The sequence below is a fragment of the Asparagus officinalis genome, chromosome 4 (genome assembly GCF_001876935.1).
Source record: "Asparagus officinalis chromosome 4, Aspof.V1, whole genome shotgun sequence".
NCBI classification, from domain to species: Eukaryota; Viridiplantae; Streptophyta; class Magnoliopsida; order Asparagales; family Asparagaceae; genus Asparagus; species Asparagus officinalis.
Genome location: NC_033797.1, coordinates 138,612,176 through 138,638,684, shown reverse-complemented (window position 1 = coordinate 138,638,684; position 26,509 = coordinate 138,612,176). Strand labels below are relative to the sequence as shown.

Sequence of the window (26,509 nt, the reverse complement as noted above, 5' to 3'; positions counted from 1 at the left end):
GAAAACAAAATCCCCCCGCATATCATATATGTACAACGACTCATTCAAATACAACTAATCATTAAGGGGGGAATGAAGAAGACGACTATTACAAAATGTTCATTTTCCTGCACTTGCAAAAGTATGTATCAGAAATATCTAAAATAGAGCTCTAAAAGGTCGAAGAGCTAAACAACTCGGACCCATGATCCACCACACATTGGGCAGCCATGAGCCCATCGACTAATCCACCATGCTTCCTTTTCATTGGCCGGATTGGGTGCACCAGGTTGTGCAAACGCACACGTCTGCCTCAAACATCTTATGCACTGCACGAAACACAAAACTTTGCATTAAAACAGAGAAAATAAAATGTTTAATTCTACAAAGTTATCGGTAAGACAATTTTGTTCAATGATGAGGATGAAATAGGTATTATAACGGAGAAAATAAAATGTTTAATTCTACAAAGTTATTGATAAAACAATTTTGTTCAATGATGAGGATGCCATAGGTATTATAAGGGCATTAGTTGCTCCACAAACATCTGATACATGTGCAAAGTCAGAGAGCCAGTATACACCAGCTCAGTGGCCATCGCCAACACATGCGAGAAGAAGACATAAGTATATGGTACAACCCATATATCTGTACTCATGGTTCAAGCAAATTCACATGTGACCACCAATGTAATTGTACATCAACAGAGCAGTGAAGGGATCTCTGAACATCTCCCGATTTTGCCATGTCATGTGACGAACAATCCTTTTTTCTAGTACTTGATCAATTACATCCCACTTTCTGAGACTCTGAGCTATCATCATTTCATTTAATATGATACTCCACCAAATATATTCCATAGAGCTTGCTGTCACTAACCATAGGGCATATTGTTTTACCTCCTTATGAGCCAACTTCATCAGTTAAAATAGGGAACAAATATCTCAAGTCTTATACGGAATTTTTTTTTAAAAGCTTTTACGAGCACTTTTCATAGATAAAGAACAAATTAGTGATAGTAGAACACAAGCAATCAACTCAAACCTGACAAATATTTTCCAGTAAGAATCTGAACAAAACGCAAAATAAGCAAGAGTTTCGATATGAGAATACGTTATGTACCAAAACAAGCCCATTTAAACATATGTCCACATGAAAATCCTTGAGCAATCCACACATTCATAGACAAGGCAACCACCTAAACTATCAAAATGAAAGCACAGGCATGTTATAACCAAACTCAACCATAGAAGGATTCAAATTTAGCAACCATGATAGCATTATTAAAAGAAGCATATAGCTATAGTTTGAGTTCTCCATAAGCTTCGGGTTTTTGAAAAAAGAATGTTTCATGTTTGGACTTCATAGACCCAAACAAAATGAGGTATAAATAATTAATACAGCCAAACCAACACATCAGGACATAGGAACATCAGGAACTAAGGGAGAATGTAGAGCATGCCAACTGTTTCAAATCTTAATGCATACATTAAGACTAGTGCAAACATCTAGTCTGTAGAATGAGCGACTTACCAAATGTAACAAAACGGATATCATCCAGTACAATTAACATTCCTAAAGACAATGTGAGAAGTTCTAAAAACCTCCAACTTCTCAATTCAGTGGTCCAGAAGTGTAATTCTTATTAAGAGTGACTAGACTGGTCCAGAAGTGTAATTCTTATTAAGAGTGACTAGACCATCTTATTTGAATCACAAAAGGTGACAATTGGAATAGAGAGTGCTCGAATTTATTTGAATCGCAAAAGGTGACAATTAGAATAGAGAGTATACAGCTTGAATTTAGAGTCCAATGCCCTTTAGTCAATGAGAGCAAATTGTTTCAAGGTGATGTCTGTGTGTGCTTGTTGCATTAACATTTTTATTTGTTTTCTTATTTGTGTAGGTGCTTAATTCTGGCTATCAGGAAATATAAAAGGAAATTTAACATTTAGCTGGCACAATCAATAGTTTTCCTCAGAAGGATGAAATGATTTTCTTAAACATTACTTAAAAGGATTTTTATTTTTACGAGGCCAAAAGCAAAGAAGGTTTGAGTCTGACCTTATACCATACACCTTCAAGGCCTGTTTTCCATACAGCTGTGACCACATCCCTGCGAGATCCCATGATGCCCAAATATGATCCCAGTCCCACTGATGTCTTCAAACCAAATGCTGCATCTCTCTCTGATAACCGACGTTTTCTTGGCCAGAGGGTCCTAGAATAATCATCATAACCGTCTACCAAGTTGGATATAGAACGGTCAGAAGCACTGCTCAGCTTTGATTTTGCTGGGTTGTCCAATGGACCAAGATCGTCAGGATCTGACCAGGGGCCCCCAAACATATTACGTCTGTGCCACTCTTCAGCGGGAGGGTGCAATTCCAACTCACGAAGTAACAGCCCAGCAGCATCAGCACCACGAGGTCTAGGCATGTTCTGCAAGATATATAACCCATAACAAGACTTCATCATTCCTAGGCAAAAAAGAAAAAAATAAAAAAATAAAAATAAAAACGAGTTAATTGCTGATAGACCCCCTATACTGTCAAAATTGCAGATGGCCCCCCTGTAGTTCTATTGTCGCACATAGACCCTCTAACCCCTGACTGAATTTTTTTAAACTCTTACCAAAACTATTTTGGACAAATATACCTTGAGGGTAAAATAACCGAATAGAACCTGTAGTTCTATTGTCGCACATAGACCCTCTAACCCCTGACTGAATTTTTAACTCTTACCAGAATTATTTTGGACAAATAGACCTTGAGGGTAAAAGAACCGAAAATAATTCACTCAGAGAGTCCATCCGCAATAATAGAACTACAAGGAGTCTATCTGCAATTGGGCAATACTACAGGGCATATATCCGCAATTAACTCTATAAAAGGATGCAAGGCTTGGGACTGAGATTATGGATACACCCACAAAATTTATAGAGTTTAAAACTCCAAATGTGTCAAATCACTGTCTAAAGTAAGCTACAACATCTAAAAAGGTCACTGGTGAGTACAAATAGAACCCAATAGAAGCAATATTTACATACAAACCGCACCTGCATGTGGGGGCCAAGTGATGCCTCTACAACCTCAGGCAGCACTGTGTAATTTCCATCAATATAATGCAGACGTATTATAATCTGTGCTGCCCCTACCTGAGATGCAGGCAATGGGTGTTGCAAACCAGCTGTTCTCCTACAGAGATCTACCAATATGAGGAATAGGACCTTCACCTGTGTGGAGGAAACACTTTCAATAATGAACATCGTACTTAAATATATCGTGAGGGAATGACAGTAATTTGATTCAATAACAGGGAAACAGACAAGGCAATTTCACTACAAGTAACTAGAATACAAATGAAATCTGGTCGACAAATTCAATTAACCATACAGGAATGGAACTGGTGGGAGTTGCCAGTCATCCAACATCTCACCTGCATTCTGAATGTAGAATGCGCATTGCTTTACTAGCAGAAAATAAAGTCTTCAATTATCCCAGCATGCTTAAAATTGACATCTCATATTCCATAAAATGCAATTCAAGAGGAAGTTTGAGCAGACAAAGGAAAGATATTCAGAATATAACAACTAATGCAAGTTTTTTATGTTCGTTTCTTTCCTGACAGACTTCCCACCCAATTCTTTTGTTTATTTAATAGTTTCCAAATCCCTCCCCCCTCCTCTCATACTACCAATTCCCGAGGGAACAAGCAACAGACCTCGGTCTTTGAACCATTTATGCCTTAGGCTAACATGCAATAAGGGAACAATGTCAGTTTGCTATATATCTGAACATATAATTGGTTTACAGCTTCAACCATAAATAAGCCAGAGGGCATAGGCCAAGCCAGCCTAGATCTGACACTGGCTTTAAAATAAAATTAAAAAAACCGAGTGCATGGGTAATCTAATAATCAACCAAGAAAGGCATTCACTGACTCCTAGTCTGAGCCCCTGATGATGCATTGTGACAACAAAAGTGGCAATCTTCATTGCCAGCATTCTTGTTTGCCATGAGATCACCAAACATATAGAAGTGAACTGCCACTTCTTAAGGGAGGCAGTGATGAAGAAGCTAAAAGAAGCTACTTGAGACTCATTTTACTCGCTCATACAATCAGATTGTTGATCTTTTCACTACACTGTTGAATTAGGGTGTTGTACCTCTTTGTGTAATGAGCTAGGCATGATTGATGTCTATGCTCCAGCCTAAGGAGGAATGTTAAAATAAAAATCAGACTAGTTTAGTTATTTCGTTCATATGCAGTAATTTTAAATCACTCGTCATCTACTAAACATATCATCTATAATAGGTTGGTGTGGCTCAATAAAGATATCTCTAAGATTTCTCTTCACAGGTCACATTCACAAGACCTAATTACACATTAATTAATTAATGCACGTATAAAATATATGAAAAAATATTATGCAAATATATATATATATATATATATATATATATATATATATATATCATACTCCTTTTAAAAGTACCGAGTTCGGGAAAATCTTTCCATAGTAAATATTACCCTTAACTTTTTAAAATTTTACATTGTTATCCTAATCTATTATAATTATCATATCTTCTTTGAATTAGTAAGTAAATGATTTTTCATATTCATAATGAGACTTAAACATGTTATTGGATAAAAAAATATGTTTGACATAAATTCAAATCTTTTACTTATTTCAGTTCATAGAAAAATCTAAAAAACATATGCTAGCTAGCTCCTAAAATTTTTTAGACTTTGTAAAACATATCATCTAAGTTTTTTAAATTATAAAAAACCCCCTACAAAATTAAAATTTTATTAAAACATCTTAAAAATACCATATCATACTCCCTTTAAAAGTATGAGTTCGGGAAAATCTTTCCATGGTCAATATTACCCTTACCTTTTTAAAAAATTTACATTGTTATCATAATCTATTCTAATTATCATATCTTCTTTGAATTAGTAAGTAAATGATTTATCATATTCATAATGAGACTTAACATGTTATTAGATAAAAAAAATACGTTTGATATAATTCAAATCTTTTACTTATTTCAGTTCATAGAAAATCTAAAAAACATATGCTAGCTAGTTCCTAAAGTTTTTTAGACTTTGTAAAAAATATCCTCTAAGTTTTTTAAATTGTAAAAACACCCCTAGAAAATTGAAATTTTATTAAAACATATCACTGGTAATGCATAGATACGTCAATTAATAATGATATTGAAGAGTAAGTCGTTCTTAAGATTATTAGGCCATGGTTATGTGTACAACACATCACTGTTCCTAAGCAGTGCAATTTATATATGCAAAAATTTTCAGACAATCTATATATTGGTTAAAAGGATTTTAACTCTAATGTACTATTTGTTATAAATTATATTTAATATGAATCCACCATATAATTTTGACTGTAGTCATCATAATTATAATACGTTTATAATTATAATACGTTTGATTGATTGACTATATAGGTATATAGATACGTCAATTAATAATGATATTGAAGACTAAGTCGTTCTTAAGATTATTAGGCCATGGTTATGTGTACAACACATCACTGTTCCTAGGCAGTGCAATTTATATATGCAAAAATTTTCAGACAATCTATATATTGGTTAAAAGGATTTTAACTCTAATTATAATACGTTTATAATTATAATACGTTTGATTGATTGACTATATAGGTATATAGATCATAGATTACTTTACTTTCTCATATGAACTAATATTTAGCACTTAATAATTTAAATTATTACTTCTAAATTTAATACAATTTCAATTCTTATTTTTGCTTGAGATTTATTCCATAGTTATGCATATCAAATTAATAACTAAAATAATAATTATTAATGCTTAAATTAGAATGATTATAGTTGGTCACTCACTATGAAATTTTCATGAAGATATATACCTTATATTGTAGTATAGCTATCTGTACCGCCCATGTATATTTTATAAATTAGTTATTAATTTGACATATTAAATTATTTTTTCTTTGTAGAAATTTCTTCTTTGACTTTTGGATTGTGCAATCACTACATCATCATTCTAGCATAAAAAAGACCTCACCTTAAATGACTTTAAGCCAATGTTTGAGTTAAACTGAAATATATACTATTGCTATAATGTTTATATATTTTTCAAAAAAAACATGTCAACACTTTTTAAACATAAGAGAATATTCTAACATCTGATATTATTAAAATTAAATATGACCAATTGAGTGATTAGCAAAAGAGAACTTACATCAGAAAAACATGAATAATAAGATAAAGAGGAAATATAATGACATTGCCAACAATACTACAAATAGCAAACCGTAATATAAACTTAACCTATTTTGTGGAACCTAACTATTATCTATAAGCATTAAGGTTTCCATATATATAGTTTAAAATTTATTAAAAATGGTCATATAATTTTATATAATAAAATTAATTTAATACTAAATAGTAATATCGTTATTAGGAAAAATTCTTCATGAACCAATATGTTCTTTAAGACATATTAGCTATGCACTCCAGATTCTTATGTCTTTTATAGAGTCAAAAAGTTTGAATACGAGCCTCTAACATGTTGCTCTCACAACATCAAAATCCATTTAAAAATGTGGATATTCAAGATGAGTTATATGTCCTATATACAACCATAGGCAAGTGACTTATAATAGCATTTTTTATTCACATTGTTTAGGGTAATATTTGATAGGAACCTTGCATAAAAAAAAAGAAATTTTTATATTTAGAGCAAATGACGAAATATATCATAATCTTCTTGCTCTAATTTCGCAAGAAAATAATTCTTTATACTTTCAGTTTTACTTCTATGATACAGAGAATGTGCTATAAAATTGAATGAGAATATTAGATAATGTAAATATGAGTGAAACTATAACTAAAAGTTAATGTGAATATGAGTCAAACCACAGCTAAAAGTTTAATGGACACATTACAAGTAAATTCATATAAAAAATTCCTTTACGAATTGAATGATCACCCATCTTTTGAAGACTTTAAGGTACTAATAAACAAAGATGTTGTACTAGATTAATGTATTTATAACTCACAAATAGTAGATCACGTGGTTACAGTTTGGGTTGAAGGAAACAATGACGATATTTCAGTTAAGAGAGAGATTATTGAGTTGATCAATCCCACAAAAACTTTAATTTATTTTTATTCTATTTTATTAATTTATATAATCATGATATTTAACCACGTGCATTGCACGTGCATCTCAACTAGTATATATATATATATATATATATATATATATATATATATGAGATTAATTGGGTATCCTTATCATAGGAGTGGATATTCCCTCCTATGTACGCTCTAAAAATCAACATGAATTGAGCGAGCATTCGTGATGATCCCTCCGTTGAACTTTGCTCTACATATTTCTAAAACCAACACACCAAGTTTGGGTGAACCGTGTCGTTTGAACCCTTCATCCACTCAGTATCAATTTAACGGGTTTGAATGAAATAGAACTTTTCAACATGCGATGGAGGTTAAACCGCACGACGGGTTCCCCCGCAAACTTGGTGTGTTGGGTTTTACGAATATGTAGGATCAGTTCAACGGCGAGCGGATCACTCGAATAAGTTGTCGCTCATCATATGATTTTTAGAGCCGTCAAGAGGAAATCCCCTCCTATGACAAATGATACCCATTAATCTCTCTCTCTCTCTCTCTCTATATATATTATATATATATATATTATATATATATATATATATGAGTGGCTAAGAATGTTGGTGGACATCAACTTAAGTTGACATAGATCAACTCTCTCTCTCTCTCTCTCTCTCTATATGATATATATATTATATATAATATATATATATATATATATATATATATATATATATATATAATATATCATAGTTATGCATAAGTTTCTTAGGTATCTACCTAATGTGATATGAACCAACCAAAAACCAATCGAAATGTACCAGATTTACTTGGCTTGGATTTGGGTCCTTAAACTCGGGAAAACTGAACAAAACCAACCAGATATTCAACTCTATGTGATATTAAAACTTTTCTGAAAGAATTTTGAGAGAACACTCAATCCAGTTGAAGTCGCCACCAACTTGCAAATAATCCTGGCTTTGTGCTAAAATCACATAACAAGGAGAAATTAAATCGATTGCTCATTTACATATAGAGAGGCTGGAGGTGGTTATTTCTTATGAGACACATTCATTAAAAAAAAAGACGGTGTATAGAACTGACAACATGTTACCAAGCTGGATTTGCATCTTCCACTGCTCCTTACATCACTCAGTTACTCACAAAATCAGTAAGTGCTTCACTTATTCACTTATCTGTGCTCATAGGAAATTGAATTCCCATGTGGAAGGCCACTCATATGACAAAGCAGATAGGGAAAAAAATCCCAACAGGCATTAAAATAGTAAATTTCAACAAGGGCTACTACTTTGCTATAAAAAGAAGCTATTTCCGTTCCTGTCTGACAGATGAATTATTTGATCAAGTCAGATCGTCTGTTAAAAGTTCATGCCAAAAGCCACATTTTCAAGGCCACTACACTGAGTTTTGGTAAAATAAGGTCCAGCAAAGGAACAAGCTCCCTTATGTACTCTCATTTCATTGTTCATTTACATGTACAAACATCAAACAGATTGAAATGCTCTACTGGAAATGAAAATTATGAAATCAAAATTATTAGCGATCAAGAATTAACTATTTCTATTAGATAAAATATATGGATTACTACCATTAAGCAAACATGTGAAGATGATCTGTAGTATGCACTTGGATATTATAAATGCATGAAGAATAGCATTACCTCCTCTGATGTATAGCCTTGACCTGCATTACCAGAACCTAATCTTACTGACTTGCCTGGTGGACCTTCTTCCAGGCCTTTCGCACCAAGAATTACTTGTCCAGCCCGGACTGCCTGGCCTTCTTCTAATTTGGCAGCCCCTAAAGTGGGTCTTGCTGTTGTACTGCTATCCTCGACTTTACCATTACTCATAGGCTGGGTTTTTTGCAAATTTGGATCTTGATTTTTCTGCGTAGCTCCAAGAAAGCGGGGTGATTGTCTTCGTCGGAAAAGTAGACAAAAGAGCAACAGTTGACATAATCTGTGCAGGAAATGGCAGTCCCCAATAAGTCTGACAGCAGGTGTTCCAGGAAAAGTGCCTGTATTTATACTTATTGGCATAAAAGGAGATGATCCACTGATGGGGTTCGGAGTCGCAGAGGAATTTCCCTCAGCATTATTGCTAATCTTAGCAATGGCACCTTGTACCCATGCTTGCATCTGCGAGCTTCCAGTAGTACTTGTTACTCCACTTTGATTGGCTGAAAGTTACAAGCACCACCTCCGAACTCAGAATATTTTTCTTCCAAGTGCACACAAGCATGTGCATAGAAATGAGAAATTTATCCATACCAGATATATTTGAGGTTATTTGCAAAAATAGGGATTCTCCTTAAGATGTTAGGGCTTTCTAGAAATTTTGTCAATTTGTGGATCTTCGTGTAATACTTCTTTGGAAACTCAAGTGCTTTGGTTACTTACAATTAGGAGTTGCAATCAGATCGGGTGAGGTCAGCTTTGACCAGGTACATCTTTTATTTTATTTAGTTACAATTCCTTCACAGCATCCCCCNTCTCCCCTCACATCAGGTCAGCTTTGACCAGGTACACCTGCGTTTGTTATATTTAGTTTCAATGCTCTGCCATAAGAATTTTCTTTAAACCAACCAACTTGATCTTATTAGACCTACTATTGTAGGTTACTTGAAGAACTAGGTTACTTGAAGAACTAACTGCTACAAGTGGTTGGATCATAGTTGCATGGAACCCTGTTCGTTCCAGTTCACAGACAGGTACAAAAGCGTAGTATGCCACTCATTAGGAATTGGGTATGAGGGGGTAGGCTTATATGGTGCGCTAGGGTACATGGTACACTTTAGGTTCGGATCTTAAATGTGGAATTAGAGATTTTGCAAGAATGAAATTTAAGAAACATGCTTGTTGATATCAGTAGTGGTAAAAACTAAAAAGAACCTTGATAATCATGTTGCAGTAAGATATGCATACTTTATTTGCTTAATTTCTCGCTTTTTTTGTTGTTTATTCTTTTAAAAAAGAGTTGTTTTTTTCAAAACTTTAATTGGTTTGGATTCTAAATCAAGTCGCTAGAAATGGTAAATTGGATCGTGTTCCACACAAATCCGGGACGATTGAAACCAGGTCACGATTCTCTATAGCATCCTACTTCCCCAACTTCTATGGGTTGGATTTAGCAACCTGGAATATCAGATTGGAGGAAACATTAAATCAGTATATGTATCATGTACTGTTTTTTTCCTGTGAATCGTATCTTGTTATCATATTGTGTTGATACCATAAGATATGTTAAACAATGCAAAAATAGTCAAATAAGCAAGGCGTAAAATAATATACACCACTTAAATATGATCAAATTATAAGCATAAAACAGTGAATTTCCAAGGAGAAATGGTGAAAAGCATGCAACTACAAAACACAATTATGCAATATATACAACTAAATATAAATAGGAAATAATGGGTATGAGATGGCGGCTAATTTTGCTAAATGAGCTACTAAGAGATAAATCATGTGATGAGGCTCACCTTGCTAGTAACATCAAAAAGTGTAGACTTCATCACTCTATCTCTTGGTAGCTCATTTTAGTAATTATGATACTAAATTGACCCCTCCCCCCTCCGCCTCTCCCTTCCTCTCCCCCCCATTTCTCATTCTCATATAAATAAGTAGTACAAAATGGCACCACTCATTCAATTTCAATTTTCAATCATGACAAGAAAATGTAAATACAAATGCAGTTAAATATATTGTACCTTTGATGAAAGCCAAATTCTTAAACCAAGTTAAGAAGTTCTAACATATTCTATTTATGTTGCAAAAAATATTTTGATCAGTTTTTCTGGAACTGCAATTTTTCTGTGATGAAAATTTGAATCAACTCAAACTACAATTACCTGTTCGATTTAACTCTTAAGAATTTATGCATGATGAGTAATTGGCATTCAGAAGAATGACTTCAGAATAAAAAAAATTGAATTCTAAAAATAGAACTTTGCAAGTTATAATAAAATAATAGAACTATATCAGAACTGAAAGAAATCTTGTATAAATCAGTTTATGTGCAGCATGCAGCCATTGGTTTATGTCACATGTTGTCATCGGTTTGTGCATCATGCTGCCATCGGTTTATGCACAGCATGCTGCCAACACTAATTTCACATGCACGCACACCCTCCTCCCCCATTCACCCCCACGCGCGTGCTCGCACCCACGCGCGTGCTCGCACCCACGCCGCACTCATATGCACATGCGCCTGCGCACACACACACCACAAATACGCATATGCGCACACGTTTTCAATTTGAGTAGCATGGAGATTCTTACCACATGGTTATCTCTTGGCCAGCTCATTTTTAGCAATATTGCAGCGCTACCTCATACCCATTGCCCACCCCCCCCCCACAAAAAAAAAACACACACTCACGCAATGTTGCACACACGTACCCATTAATGAGGGATTGGTATGGACGCAATAGCTGCCACTATAAGGCATAGACGAATCATACTCATGCAAATCAAGTATCAGCCAAGATACAGTTTTTGGGAGGTTATTATCAGATTGGCATGCTCAAAATCTCATCCGCTATGTCCAGTAAGAATAAAAAATATTTTGGTTTTTTTAAACTATGTGCATGTTGAAAGTGGTTATTCTCTTTAAATCGTTTTTCGCAAGACTAATTCTATCACAAGGATTATTTCATATTGCAGGCTTACAGCTTCAACAATTCATGCAAGACATTATGCATTCTCTACTCTTAATGAAATCGAAATATAGGCAAAATGTATTTGATCCTACAAATATAGGGAAAACAAAATAGATGGACACCATGAATCATTACGAGTCATAAGATGAGATGTCTAACCTTGTTCCATGAGAAATTTGAAGATATAAGATACGAAGTTCATTCCATAATAAATCATTTATAACATTATGATGCATACCTTGACTTGTTGCTGGAGATGCAGAACTGTGAGTTGGACTTGCCACTATATTGCGAGCACTGTTTGTGCCGGAAGATGCTCCAACAGCATGACTTGCCAAGGTACGACAGAAACTGGCATAACGCCGTAAGCGAGTAATAAAGTGCGAGGCGAGGTCAAGGACGGCATCAACATAAGCCTGCCATGTATGTCATCATTAAAAGACTGCAGTGTAATAGCTTAAGTATTCATCCAAAGACGGTGATTGTTCCTATTACCATTGACATGGAAAATCTCAAACAGCAGTTACAGCACATGATTATTCAGAAAAAAAGCAATATAATGGACAAATACAGCTAACATATCAAATATATGATAGATAATTTAACTCTTATAATAAAATTAACACTCCAACAACTGCTTTCACAATCAAAATATTATGAAGCATTTGAGTACACAGGAAGATATATAAGTAAAGTACGGAACACTGTCATCATGAAGATAAATGAGAAGGTGCAAAGTGTTTTCATGAGCCACATATTACAACCCATGCCTAGGATGTCGACTGTATAACTAAATGAGAAAAATACTAGTTGTGAGTAAAGCAAGTTCTGATCCACTAATAGAAAAATGATTTCAATTTTAACCAATCAAAGTTATGAAATAAAACAAATATCATAACTTCATCAATATTGTGGGTGTTAGATTTTTTTTAAAACGGGAAATTTGGATTTTCTGAAGCAACATGGCTAATGTTCACTGCCGTGAGCTGAACATATACAAAATTACCATAGCAATTAACATCTAGAAAACCAGTGTTGCAGCCAAAAACATGTTCAATTTTCTTTAAAATAAAAATAGAATATGTGAAGCTCATGCCATTAATACCACAAAGAGCATGAAGAGGCATCAGATTAATCCATGAATTGCTCCAAATCTACATGTAAGTGAAGTAGACAGAAGGACTTGACCATACGAGGCAGAAGTGAATATGTTTCCATTATGTATCTAGGTTTAATGGAAACGGGTACAGTTTCCAGTGCGGATGCGGGACACGGCAAATCTACCATGGCTACACATATACTGAAATTAATAATTTACATGAGATCATTATTACTTTTCAATTCGTGCTATTATAATTAAGATTCCTATCACATTTTTAAGTTTCTTTTATTATGTCGATCGTTCTAATTTGAAAACTGCTTTTCTTTGAACAGGGCACTCAAACTGGACACTTAAATGACCCGTATGGGCAGAAACAAACCCGACCCATGTCTTAACAAAATTTAAGAAATGGATATGAAGTGTAGATACGTCCAAGAAGTGTATGACAAGTGATTAGACATATATCAATATAATTGGTACATGTCTAAATAAATGTATGCATATATCGAAGGAGTGTCCATGAAGTTTTCGTACCGGTATGTACCGGGTACGGGTACGGCTTCAAGATAGAAATACTCAGGTAACATAGAATAGTATAAATGTTTGCTTGTTATCATGGTAAAGCTAACTAATAAAATGAAACCCTTACATGTAGGGGTGCAAAATAGTCCGAATATATCCGGACCGATCGCAACCGTATCCATTGACAAAGCAGATATGGTAGGGAAAAATTAAAACCGGTCTGATATGGTTTCGGATACGGTTATGGTTTTGATTTTTTTATTCGGATATGGTTTTGGATACGGTTATTGGGTTGAAATTCAAATACGATTCGGATATCCGGATATTTAAAATGTGCTAAAAAAACTAAGTTTCTAATACTTACATAGTTATATTGGGTCGGGTCTATAACATATGCTCAACCCGAACCGTATTCAATTCATTCAAAGAAATAAGTCCAGATAGTTTTTTTATTTTCACGATCTCCTCAAACCTCTTTTTTTCCTAAGGGTGTTGCTGCTTCCTAGCTCAGCCTCCAAGCTTCGACGTCGGCTCCACCTCCACCTCCACCTCCAAGCTCCGGCTCCCCCCCGCCTCCCCCTCTGTCTCGTCCTCATCTCTTCTTCGTTGTTCAAGAAGTCCGCATCGTCCTCTTCTTCATCAACGACCATCAACACCAACCTTTTCTTCTTCTTCGAAGGTTCTCCTCCTCAATTTTGTATATCTCGAAGGTGAACTCAAAACCCTAATTGGTTGATGCCCTAATTTTTTTGTTTAATAAAAACCCGAATTTCTAGCCCTAATTTGTTTGATAAAAATCCCTAATTTATTAGCCCTAATTATTTTCAGTTGCATTTTATTTTTTTATTATGATTGTAATTTGTATTATTATATTATTATTTTTTTGCTTGATTAAGTTTGTAAATTTCATTGAATAGATATTAGAATCATGTCGTCCAATCCATATTTATGTGAAAGGATTAGGATGAAGTTCTTCTAAACTAAGGCAGGAGCATGAAAGCCATCCAAGTAGTAGAAAGGAGCATGAAAGCCATCCAAGTAGTGGAAAGCCAAGCCGAGCTATTTAATAGAAAAGCATGTCGTAGTTTAGATGAGTTATTTATACTCTAAATTTTACTGTATTATCTGTATAAATATGGGAATGTATCTAACTTGTAGGCTTCTACTTTCAGAAAGGAGAACAGATGCTAATTTATGAGTTCATGCCTAATGGAACTCTAAGGGAATGTTTATTAGGTTTCTCTTAAATAACAAAAATCATATATTCTTCTCTCTTCACTTTGCCTAGACTAAAAATTTTCTTTTCTTTTTTCATAGATTTTGGGCTCTCCAAGCTAGTATCGGACATCAAAAGAGGTCAATATCCTACTCAAGGAAACGTTGATGAGTATTTATGTATAGTTACATACTTATTTCCCTAATTTCTATTTTGTGGCATGAATCTGTGTAGCAATGTTTTTTTTTTTTTTTTTTGCTCGCAAGTATATTAATTTTTAGTTATATTTTATTTGCGAGTTATTAAAATCATATGTATTTTTTGTCATATCCATTTCCCAAATATCTGATTAATATATGTATCATATCTATATCCGATTCTTTAATATCCGAACCGTATCCGCTGTCGTTTAATGCGGATATGGTAATGTTTTTTTCTTACCGATGAATAACCGAACCATATCCGTATCCGTTTTCAGAAAGTGGTTATGGATATGGTAAGTGTTATATCTGAACCGTATCCGAACCGAATGCACCCCTACTTACATGGCCAATCTATTTGAACTCCAAATATTTCAGATATGCAAATCTTAAATTGCCTAAAAGTGTAAAATACTAATTTGAAACATCTTGCAAATGTATCCAACGCTCATAGAATACAAGTGAGGTTTATCGTTTAAAGTGTCAAAGAACTCACAGATATTTGACTTGGATGCGGTAAAAATTAAATGTCACATAAAACCTTACAGTCAGTTCATTTACAATTTAAATAGCACACTCTTGCTTTGCTAGAATGATTAAAGAAGCAAGATGTTTCTAGTGACATGACCAAGTATGCCTGACTATCTCTCTTTACTTGCTTACCGGTAAGCGTTACGATGTTTCAGAAGCAATAGCATACAGAAACAGCTTAAAATTGATCAAGCTATAGACCTAAAAGTACAATCCTAAAAGTGGTAAAAATTATACTTAAAAGTTCAGCTTTGCTAATGGAGAAAAGCTTGATTTCAGCATCCAATAACAATACAATTGCATGGTCAGAAGGCTTATATTGTTGAAAATTATGTTTGTAGTATTACAAGGTCAGCAAAAATTACAACCAACACTCATCCACTGTAACATAACTTTGGTAACTATCAAATTTCATCTAAACGACAGCAGAAATTTCCAAGAATTACAAAATTGAAAAGGAGTCATGGGTACAGTTAATTCCCTGCAATGTTCAGAAAAATCGGATTACTGAGCTGGGCCGAGCAATCACGTGTATCCCAAATCCGAACAGATTGGGACTTTTTGCTCCATTATGAGGTCAAACCACATAATGGAGCTGAATCCTTATTATGCACCCGCATAAAAGACGCACAATCAAAATCGTAGGGAGTTTTTAAAGAAAGCCCACCCAACCCAATCTGTCACCCACTAATGTTAAATCACAAATCACAATCGTGATTACTTTTTCCCCCTTCTCATTTTCAGCCGATTCTGGCAAAAAAAACTGTTTTGTTTCTTCAGCAAAAAAACCTGGACCACCAGATCAGCCTATTCCCTAGCGCCTCATCTTCCTACACCACCTATTCTCTAGTTTCATTGTTGTTGCCGCATCATCACTGATTCTCCAGCTTTCTCTCCGCCGACTCTCCACTTCGAAAGCGCGCTATTTTTTCTTTTAATACAAGTAAGTTTGGATGTTTTATGTTTTATTACATAGGATTTTATGGTTATGTATTTATTACTTAACCTAAAACTTTGCAATAAAATATGCTTTCCATTCTATGCTCCCTAGTCCATGAATTTTCTTAAAGAGTGTAGAGCATGATGTGTACACGAAACATTATTTATTACTTAACCTAGTCTCTTTCATATACTGTATCTATTTCCCCTTCATTTTCATTTTTCTACAATAAAATTATTAAATTAATGTATTAGACTGTTCACGTTACGATGATAGTGTATTTATCTTCAAGTTGAACAATGTTGATGAATTGCATAGCTTATTATCTATTGCTGCAGAGAGAAGTGAGATAACTACTTGATAGTGGAATGACTAATAAAATAATATTTACAAGATTTTTTTATTATTGTTATGAAGGGTAAGCATGTGACTTGTCTGTGTGAGTTAAGTTGAAAAGAGCAGCAACTCTCTCTCCTAGATTTTTTGATAAAGCTCTTGTTCATCAAAAGTTATTATTAATAAAAGAAGTGTTCTTTGATATAACTGAACTAGAGATCAAAATGTTGTCAAGTAGTTATTGATTGCTTGTTGCTCAATTCCATGTTGGTTGGTGTTTTCTTGGTATATTTTATATTTTCATGAATTTTTTATATATTTTAATATGTTACAGATAATATATAAATATTAAAAATTCAAATCTGCCCACTAATCCGATTACTAGGAGCGAAATCTAATTAATCATTACTCACTCTTGCCTGCACGCATAATAAAGCCGTGTTTTAGAAGCTTGATTCCCCAAAATGAAAAGAAGTTAATTTTTGTTAGTTGCCCGCCATATATATCTAGTGATGGAGCACTCAATGAGTATTACAGAAACAAGTGGAAATTGAAGAGATCCTATACGAACATTTGAGCATTCAGTCACTGTTGGGTCGGGGGGGGGGGGGGGGGTGATTCTCTTTATGAACCATGAGAGGGCCGAGAGAGGGACATAGAATCTAACCATAGAAAGGAAGTCCTAAGTATATACTTGCATGCAACTTTGTATCACCCAACCTTTGATGTAAGCCAATGACATTTCATGCAAAACATATATATGTTGGATGTTTGAATTTGCAAGCGCTATGTGAAGTTGGGATAAACACTTCAAGGAACTGGATTAAGACGATTATAATATATATATAATATATATATATATATATATATATATATATATATATACTATATATATATTATAGAAGAAGAGAGCATTGACGAGAGAGAGTAGAACTTGTGTCAACTTAAGTGGATAGTGAATAGTGTGTCCACCAAACTTTATATCCACTCATTTAACATATAAAAAGTCACTTCATATCATGCAAGGATCCCTAGGAAACATCCAAGGGTTAAAAAGTTTGGTGGATGTCCACTTAAGTGGACACAAGTTTTGCTCTATATATATATATATATGGGAATGTGTGAACAGGTGAATCTCCGCACGTGGTAAGTTCACATCCCTGACAACCATGACCACCAAAATGGTCCGACATCTAATTAACAGTTGCAATCAAATTAGAGTCAAAGATTAACTAAAACCTATAGGCAAGTAAAACAAAAACAAGCACAACTTTAACTCAGATAACAGTTCAAAATAAAGGTTGAGCTTTATGCTCAAAAGAAGCACCTGGATACTTGGAACCAAAGCTTGGTCAACTATCATTTTGTCAGCCTCAATGCCAGCTAATGTCTCAGCAGAAGCCTGCCAAGGCTCAGGTAACAATGATGCAGGATTTACAAGGGCAGACTCAATTCCTTTACCCAACATATCCAGCAGCAATCTCGCTTGCATATCCAGAACAAGTGCCCTAACATCTTGAGCATTTGTGCCTTCCAAAAGCCTGCACTTTACCCTGTCAAGGCTCTGCAAGAAACCACAACAGATCAAACAGGTAAACAGAAACAACAAAGATTCATAATACATACACCCACAAAAAGCATGTAATGATAACATATTTTTCAGTAAATCGCTATTTTCAGCACATTAGCTGTGCAGATCATAGTTACACAGTACGAGTTACATAGTGGGTTGTAGTACGAATTCGGGTACGCAATTCACCACTTAACACTTGGATTCGATAGGGGGTAGTTTGCTTCGGTTTGCAAGTTTGGTTAGTACTATGCTGTAAAAAAAATTTGGGTGAGCTTACCATTTTCCAAAGTGTATAGTAGAAAACTAGGAACTAGAAAGCTAATCATGCATTCAATTTCATATAAAATACGTATATGCTTCTTTTTATGGAATTCATTCTTTTATTCTGTTTCTCTTTTCACATAGTTCGTGTTGGGATCATGGTTTCATTTCACTTTTTTTTAACAAAGGTATTTAGTTATAGTTATAGTACACTCATTGCCTCGTATATTCTACCGTGTGCCTCCCTTTAGTCGCTCACAGCCATACATTGCGCCTTGCCCATGTACACTTAAAGGAACTTTGCGCCCCGCATATTTATAGGCGACACACCAATTTTGGGGAACCAATTCATGTATCGAAGGGAATCGTCCGCAAATGTACAGGGAAATGGTTCGCATGAGTTGTACAACGGATTTGAGGGGGGGCCATGGTGCAAATTATACACCATGCGGCGTGTTATTTTCATGAAAAAATGAATTTTCATACAAACAATCATCATAGTGCTCCTGTTAATATAGAACAAACTACTTTCCATAACTAAAAAAATATTAAAAAATCCTTGTAACTTATTAATTAGATTAGATATACAGATCGAGTATTTTCTGCTCATTACCTGGCATTGTAATCATAGATTTCATGAAAGGGAGAACTAAGAACAAAGTAGTAAATTAGAAATAACCACCATTACATGCTTTGAGAACATCAAGTAACCCTACCATCTAGATCAAAGACTAGAGAAAAAATAGACTATACAAAATTGCCAAAGGTAACTGTATTGTTATTACGAGAACTTAAGTAATTATCAAAAAGAATGCACCAAGAGGAAGTCAGCAACAAATTTGTGACTATGATCAAGAAGCTGCAACATGGAAAATAGAACATTGAATCTTGATAGAAGAGCTGTCCAGACAACTATGGTTGGAAGAAAACAACTTGTATATACTATTTTAAGTAATCAAGTTTTTATATTAATGTGAGCACATGATGTGTTGCAATTTAAAATGGAAGGACATGAGTACATACGGGTCCATACTGTTGCCTGTATTGAATAGATGGCAAGGAATGGAAGTCTGCATCCAGCACCGCAATCACACTATACAATGACACTAGAAAAAGCCAAAAAGGTAGACCATAATTAAAGTGATGAAGCAATTGAGTCAGAGTAGAAATAAAAAAAGTGAAGCACCTCTAATTATCAACCTATAGAAGAATAGTCCACAATATCTAGCATATACGAGTTAATATTTAGCATAGAAGAGTTACAAGTAGAAGTTGAACATGGCAAGCCTTCCATATAGAAGAAGATAAATTGAAGTGAAATAAATTACTTTCATGTTCTACAAGGAAGAAATTGAACTGTTTTTATGTAATAGAAGTTAAAAGTAAGAGTTGGCACAACAGGATTAGAGTGATCCATTGTTCCATATCATAAAGCAAGTGATCTATAGATAAGCTCAATCCAGGCTTCAATGGATACTTTTGAATGCTATAGAAGATCATAGAAAAACACTCTAGAACAGGTCATGTGATGTGTGCAGTACAAGCAAGCATAGAGTGCCAAACATCAACATGAAAGGATCAAATATCAATATTTCTCCATTCAAATAGACAACCAACTTCAATCAAATGAAATTGATGATTGTCAATAACCATAAATTCCAAGGAAAATGTTGAAACCATAAAGCCAAAATGGTAAATGCAACAAAATTGATCACTTTTCTGCAAAAACAGATGGATATTTGTCTACACAGATTATAATGTATTCCCTGCATATTCCAGTTTTCAAAATTATTTCCTATATTGATGTAACAGTGGGTTAGGGAGCAAGTTCTCAGGGACGACTTCAATCAGCCGATGACGCCCTTCCAATACAAGGAGAGCTCATACTGGGAGGAAAATCTATTCCCCTTCGCAACTGGAAAAAGGGGATTACTAAGATCAATTCAATACAGCTCTTCAGATGGACATTTCTGATATGGATAGACTAGATATTGTGCATTGTTTAAATGGTTGCATATATGTGAATACAAACGGAATTTAGACATTACAACTACAAGTCTACAACATAGAGACATAACATACAGGGTAAGAAATGCATGGCTTATTTCTCTGTGTAGTTGTGTACCTAAAACTAATTGATCAAAATTACTGACAACAAAAGAGTGGTGAGAAAGGAACCTTAGGTACTAAGTGACCTTGATTATATTGGGATTTTTCCCCTCCTCGTATTTGATATTTCTTTTAACTCGGTCTAGATGAGCTTTCATTTAACATTCCCCATAATTGTGAAGAGTTGTCGGGGAATATAAAACATCATAAGTAGCCTAAACAGTTAGCTTTGTTGTGGTGTAGAAAATGGATGAGGCAGTCGTAATTCATTAAAGGAACACTTGGAAAGAACAAAATACTTTCTATTCATGCCATCCTTCAGCCTTCATCTTTACATTTCTTTGTCCAAACATAACCAGACATTAAGCTTGGACAATCTTGGCCAAGCCTTTCATACTAAAATGAAAATGCTCTCCTACAAGCTACAGGGGAAGTTTCTCAACTTGGATTTAGCTTCCATTGTCACATTGCTGAAGAGCTTCCACATTAAAGGTTGGCCAATTTTCATTTCGGTATCCCAAAGTTCACTGACTTTTTCAATTTGATACCCTAAAGTATTTTTTTTAATATTTTGATACCTCAAAGTTTCAATCCCATGTCACTTTGATACCCCTGTCCAGATATCATTAGATTTTCCGTGAAATTGGTATCATATGCATAGCATTCAGGTTCATTTTACCCAGTTGCTAGAGATCCAAACGAAAAAATTGTTTCAAATAATAGTCCACAGGGTATCATATGCTTATACAAATTTAACAGAAAATCTAAATGAATATGGATGGGATACGGAAGTGAAGATTGAAGCTTTGGGTATCAAAGTGTTAAAAAATTACGTTAGGATATCAAATTGAAAAAATGGGGAAACTTTGCGGTACGAAAGTGGAAATAAGACTTAAAGATTTTCAACTTAGTTTCCATCATCATATTTCAGCTATGCATGTATGCGATTTACATGAATACAATCTCACTCCACCTTGCCATGGGGGATAATTTATATCACCACCTGTTTCAGTGTACCATGTCTTTATCTTCCATACTTAGCATTCCACTTTTAATTGTTTCTGCTAAACACAGAGAGCAGTTTTGACCTGGTCACATAACTACTTGTAGCTGCGCAAACTATAATGCCACAACTATAACCAAGCATTGTCCCTGCAATTTCAAGTTCGTCCCTTGGGTCGTATTTGCTTAAATGCATTCCCTATTCCTGTAAGCTCTTAAGTCTTAACCCTTTCCACCAACTTGAATTTCATTCTTGGACCATCTTCACAAAACCACGTTCAGAGGGTGCATAAACATTTGATTTCAGTTATAAATAGTCAGCAATGTTTTCACACCAATTCAAGTACAACCATCATAAATTACTCGGTTCAGTTACCTTAACTAACAGGTTTCTAATCAACTGAATAGCTGACAGGATTCAAAAATGTTAAATGAATTTATTAAGCAACCAAAACCTAGCATGAACTCAATCAGTGTATTGATGAATGAGAAATTGCCCTACCAATTCCATCCTCAGCAGCGCTTTGCGTACATCCAACTGCATCCCACCAATCAACTCCAGCCACAAGACTCCACCAAAACCTGCATTTCCATCTCAAAAAATGAGGAATATTTGAGGAAAACAATTGAGCAATATGACGAGTTCAATGTGTTGATACCTGTCAGCAATTGCACGTTCCCATGTTGCTGAGCTGAGTTTCACTTGAGTTGAAGAAATAGCAGGAGGGAGAACCCGTATTATCTTCAGGGTGGTGCGATCCTTGCTGCTATCATGCCAAACAGAGGCCAGGCAGCAACCAGTAGATGAGAAGGCAGGTGCAGCAATGGTTGAACCAACATTGATATGATAGCTATCAACTGGATTGAAATTTACACCAGAAAAGATGTGGACTCCACCACGAAGAAAAGCAACTGCAACCTCACCACCATGAGCGGAATAGACAATCTGAGCTAGCTGTCTAACATCACTTGGCAGATCATAAGGATCAAAACTGAGCCTGTTCGCTCGGTCAACGCTGCAGTCTGATGAATTTCTATCATCAGATAGCGTTGACGCTGTTGCAGCTGATTGTGGATTTCTCAGATCATCAGTTGGTGGAATACTTTTGTTTACTCTTGTAGTCCAAACTGTTTGCATGGGTGGCTGCCCACCAAAACTGGAAGCAGGATTTCCAAATATGGGATGAAGAACTACAGGCTTAAGTGAAGATTCCCAGCATTGGACCCTCCATCCTGTTATTGAAGGTCCCTCGTCAGGATCGTATGGAGACATATACTGCCCTGAAAAGATACAAGTCAGATAGTTCCCATATCGCTGCTCTCTGGAAAAGGATGCTCAAATGACAATATGTCATAAAGCAACAAAAATATATAAGATCTTTTGACTCAGACAAGGGTAGACTGCAAAATTCTAATAAAAGGAGAAGGAGAAGGAAAACATGGAGTTTTTCAAAGAACATAGGGACAAGTAGTAGACGGCTATATCTCCAGACATGAAGAAGCATAACCATGTATTGCCTTTAGAAATTAAGTTTCAGCCGGCAGTCCCACAAGAGTAATAAAAAATAAACTATTCAAACAACACTAAACTATTAAAACAATCTAGATATTATTTTACAAAAGAAGTGGTGTAGAATGCATCAAAAAAAAATTGAATGAAATAAGTTAAAAACTACAAAGGAGAATATATGCAGTACCTTCAACTATTACAACAGAAATAACTGAGCCACCCCGTGTGGGATCAAAAGCAACTGCAGTAACCCCAGAACCCCAAGTAGTGGTAGCAGCAGATTGGGCAGCAGCCTCAGGACTCACATATGCTGAAAAGTTTGAAACAGGTGAACAATGCAGTGATGCAGCATCACTAATCTCCTGCTCCGTCAGCCTCTTTCCTTGCTTCTCTTCTGATACTATGTACTCTTGTAAATTAAATAAATATGCGGCTAGAGGAGCGAAACCTGCCCAGGAAGGAGGATTCAATGATGGAGGGAGAGCACTAACAGTGCTGATCTTGGCAGTTGGCTGGAAACCATTTCCTGGTCCTGGTGTAACCTCCCAGACAACAACAGTAGATGGATTTACTAGAGGAACACCAGCAACATGCATGGTCCCTGCTTCAGTGATGATAGCATCAGCAGCCATTATGCCGCTTGGGCCAGCTCCTAGCAGGACTTTGCTTGTTGAAAACCATTTTCGAGGGACACCACTTTGAGGAGGCCATTGTGCCCAGTGAAGCTGGACTGACCCCGATGAGAAAACTGAACAGACACATAGAAACTGTGGCCATTTTGCTGCAGAAGAAGATCCTGTCAGGTATATCAGGACATAAAAAGTTAGGGAAAATATATAAAATCGGTGTCCCGGAGATGTTGACCTGCAATTTGTGACTGCTGTGGAAGAAACTTTTCGTCAAACTTCAGATTTGAAGAGGTGCTTGAATTTGAAGGAAGCGATCGGTACTGTCAAATGGAACAATACATCATATTGATTTAGACAACATCAATAAACAGAGACATAGACAATGAATTTAAAAGTTAAGAAAAGAACTACAATAATACAAATAATTTAACAGACATAAAAAGGCCGTTTAGTAAAGAAAGACGCGGGTTCCTAAGATGCTTCTTCCTGAAAATTAGACAGACAAAACACTTGAAAGTTAATTAAAAAAACTATACTGAAGGTATCCCATACACTAAATACAATAAAATTGAAAAAAAAAATTAAGCAACTAAATGACCATTGCACAGTGACAATCTCCATCTTTTGTCACCACTTTGTATCAGATGATATTTTTCATATTTTTGTCCAGATAATTTCAAATTTAAATAATATAAACTTTCATTTTCATTTTACAGAAAGCTTTGAATAAACTATAGTATAGAAAAAAAATATTAGGAATTGGTTCGGTAAACACTTTCCGATAAAAAATGCGAGCTGTTCATTTAATCAAAAGACAGGATCTAAAATGCCAATTCACACTTCACAGTGGTTCAAACTATGGGTGGATTGAAACATTCAACCACGAAAAGACACATTTGATGTGAGTACAAAAGGTAAAAAGAAAAGGGGTCTACTTTGATATTTGTATTATATCTATAATGGTTTTTAATCCTCAACAACCCAAAAATGCACCTTAATTTCTTCTTTCAAATATCTATTCCAGCATCTCCTAAGCAGAAAGAACGAGTTGAGAGTTCGATCAAATAAGTAAAGGAGGAAGAAAAGAGGGAGAAGACTAGAAGAAACTCCCAGAAATCTATGCCATCACACCTGATTCAGGACATTAAGTTCATCACGTGGACAACCATTAGAATCACCTCTTACATTCTGGTTTGCATACGCAAACAATTATGGGTTACTTATAGCTCTTTAATCTAGGTCTTACAAACCAAAGCATCTTGTTTTATTAAAATATTCCTTTCCAGAAAAGATAGTAATAGTAATAACAACAGTAATAATAATAAAGTTTCACAAAACATCTGCGCCCGTAAACATACAAAATAAAACTTCTATTGAGAATTGAAATGGAAAAAACATAAAATAAACATCAAGATTGCTATTTTTATGTCCTAACCATCCCTTGAACCCATTCTTCTCACTGGATCCTCCAGGACTGATTTTAATTATTCTCCATCACAGATTTGATCATTCTGTATGATATCTCCTAATCTACTTCTGAATGTCCACATTCATTATTTAATGTTTTGGATCTTTGATGTCCAACAGTTTTCTAGTTCTTACATCCAGTCAGCGATCATCATGGGGGAACTTTTCCAAATAGAATGGTTCACAAGCAAATAAGCGGACTTGCACACACATAATGGTTATCTGTAATTCTTTTTCTCAGAGAAGATGTCATCCATCTGAAAAATATGCTCTCATGTTCCCAGGTTGTCAATACACTTAATAACATTTAATTTTGTTAATATTAACTACGATAGAGTTATTGATGCGAGTAAATAAACATCAATCAAATTTCAAGAGAATGAATAGAAATACACAGCTATTATACCGGGGTCATCCCTGACAGCCACTTGGTCACAACTGCAAGATCCTGTCGCCACTCATGTTCACATTGCCAACAGCTTGCATCCCGCACAAGATTAGCAGGGCCCTGAAAAGTCCAAAGAGGACATTAAGGTCAAAAGAAGACAGATAAAAGAAAAACCGTACAATTTTTAAAGTTAATCAAACATGAAGCAACAAACTAGTGACTTATTCTTTGTGGAAATCAAAAGAGGATGTCAAAATAACCAATAAAGTGACGGAAACTAAAGGTACTTGCAGACATTATGACAACTTGCTATTATTACATTTGGGCACAAGCCCGTTGGAACAAAAATCATTTATAGGAAATATGTAAGTGGCTTGTGTGATACAGAAATAAAGAACCAACATTACATTAATAAGAAAGCTGAATTAACAGAAATGGAATTTACTAGTGAAGGTTGAGTCCATATAGAGAACCTCCCATGAAAGTTAGCTATCAGTAAGGCACGAGGACAAGATCTAGGAGACCATTCAATAAATTGAACAGAATCCCTTGGTGAATCTGTTACAAAAAATGTAATGAACACGTTAAATTCCATAAGATATGGGTTTGTAAGATGCAATATGTAAACTAGCTAAGAAATGTAATACGCCCATCGAAAATAGTCTAAAAGAATGAAAACAATATATGGTTACTCTTATACTATCAAATAGCATTTGCCCAACAAATATGGAACAAAAAACAACAAAGGTAAGTAGAAGTATTTACAGATCAATAAGATCTCATCAGCCCATACAATCAAATTATGGACCAAAATGTCCCTCAACTAAAATCAGATGAAATGGACCATAAAAAGAGGATGACTCGGTGCACGAGGCTCCCATCACTTTGTGGTCTAGTGAGGGTTAGATGTATGCAGCATT

General features: G+C 35.0%; 1 protein-coding gene across 2 annotated transcripts; it reads right to left on the bottom strand.

Annotated features, from left to right (window-relative positions):
- Positions 1-26,152, bottom strand: LOC109839525 (mediator of RNA polymerase II transcription subunit 16). Of its 2 annotated transcripts, none has more exons than XM_020407997.1 (13): positions 26,063-26,152; positions 25,608-25,709; positions 23,970-24,054; positions 23,293-23,886; positions 22,255-22,876; positions 22,098-22,177; positions 19,508-19,590; positions 17,978-18,214; positions 12,042-12,219; positions 8,802-9,322; positions 3,037-3,213; positions 2,043-2,420; positions 1-308 (listed from the first exon to the last, which is right to left on the bottom strand). In XM_020407997.1, the coding sequence occupies exons 2-13, from the start codon at positions 25,614-25,616 to the stop codon at positions 168-170; spliced, it is 3,105 nt and encodes a 1,034-aa protein (XP_020263586.1). In that variant the 5' UTR covers positions 25,617-25,709; positions 26,063-26,152; the 3' UTR covers positions 1-167. The 2 variants fall into 2 exon arrangements, with proteins under 2 accessions (XP_020263586.1, XP_020263587.1); XM_020407998.1 differs by having other exon boundaries at positions 3,136-3,213.

Bases quoted from the DNA above. Each gene is read 5' to 3' on its own strand.
- LOC109839525 (XM_020407997.1), bottom strand. The intron at 9,323-12,041 runs GTATGCATCATA...TGTAACTTTCAG, and splicing joins ATCTCCAGCAACAAGTCAAG to CCAATCAAAGTGGAGTAACA. The intron at 309-2,042 runs GTCAGACTCAAA...TGTTTCGTGCAG, and splicing joins TTGAAGGTGTATGGTATAAG to TGCATAAGATGTTTGAGGCA.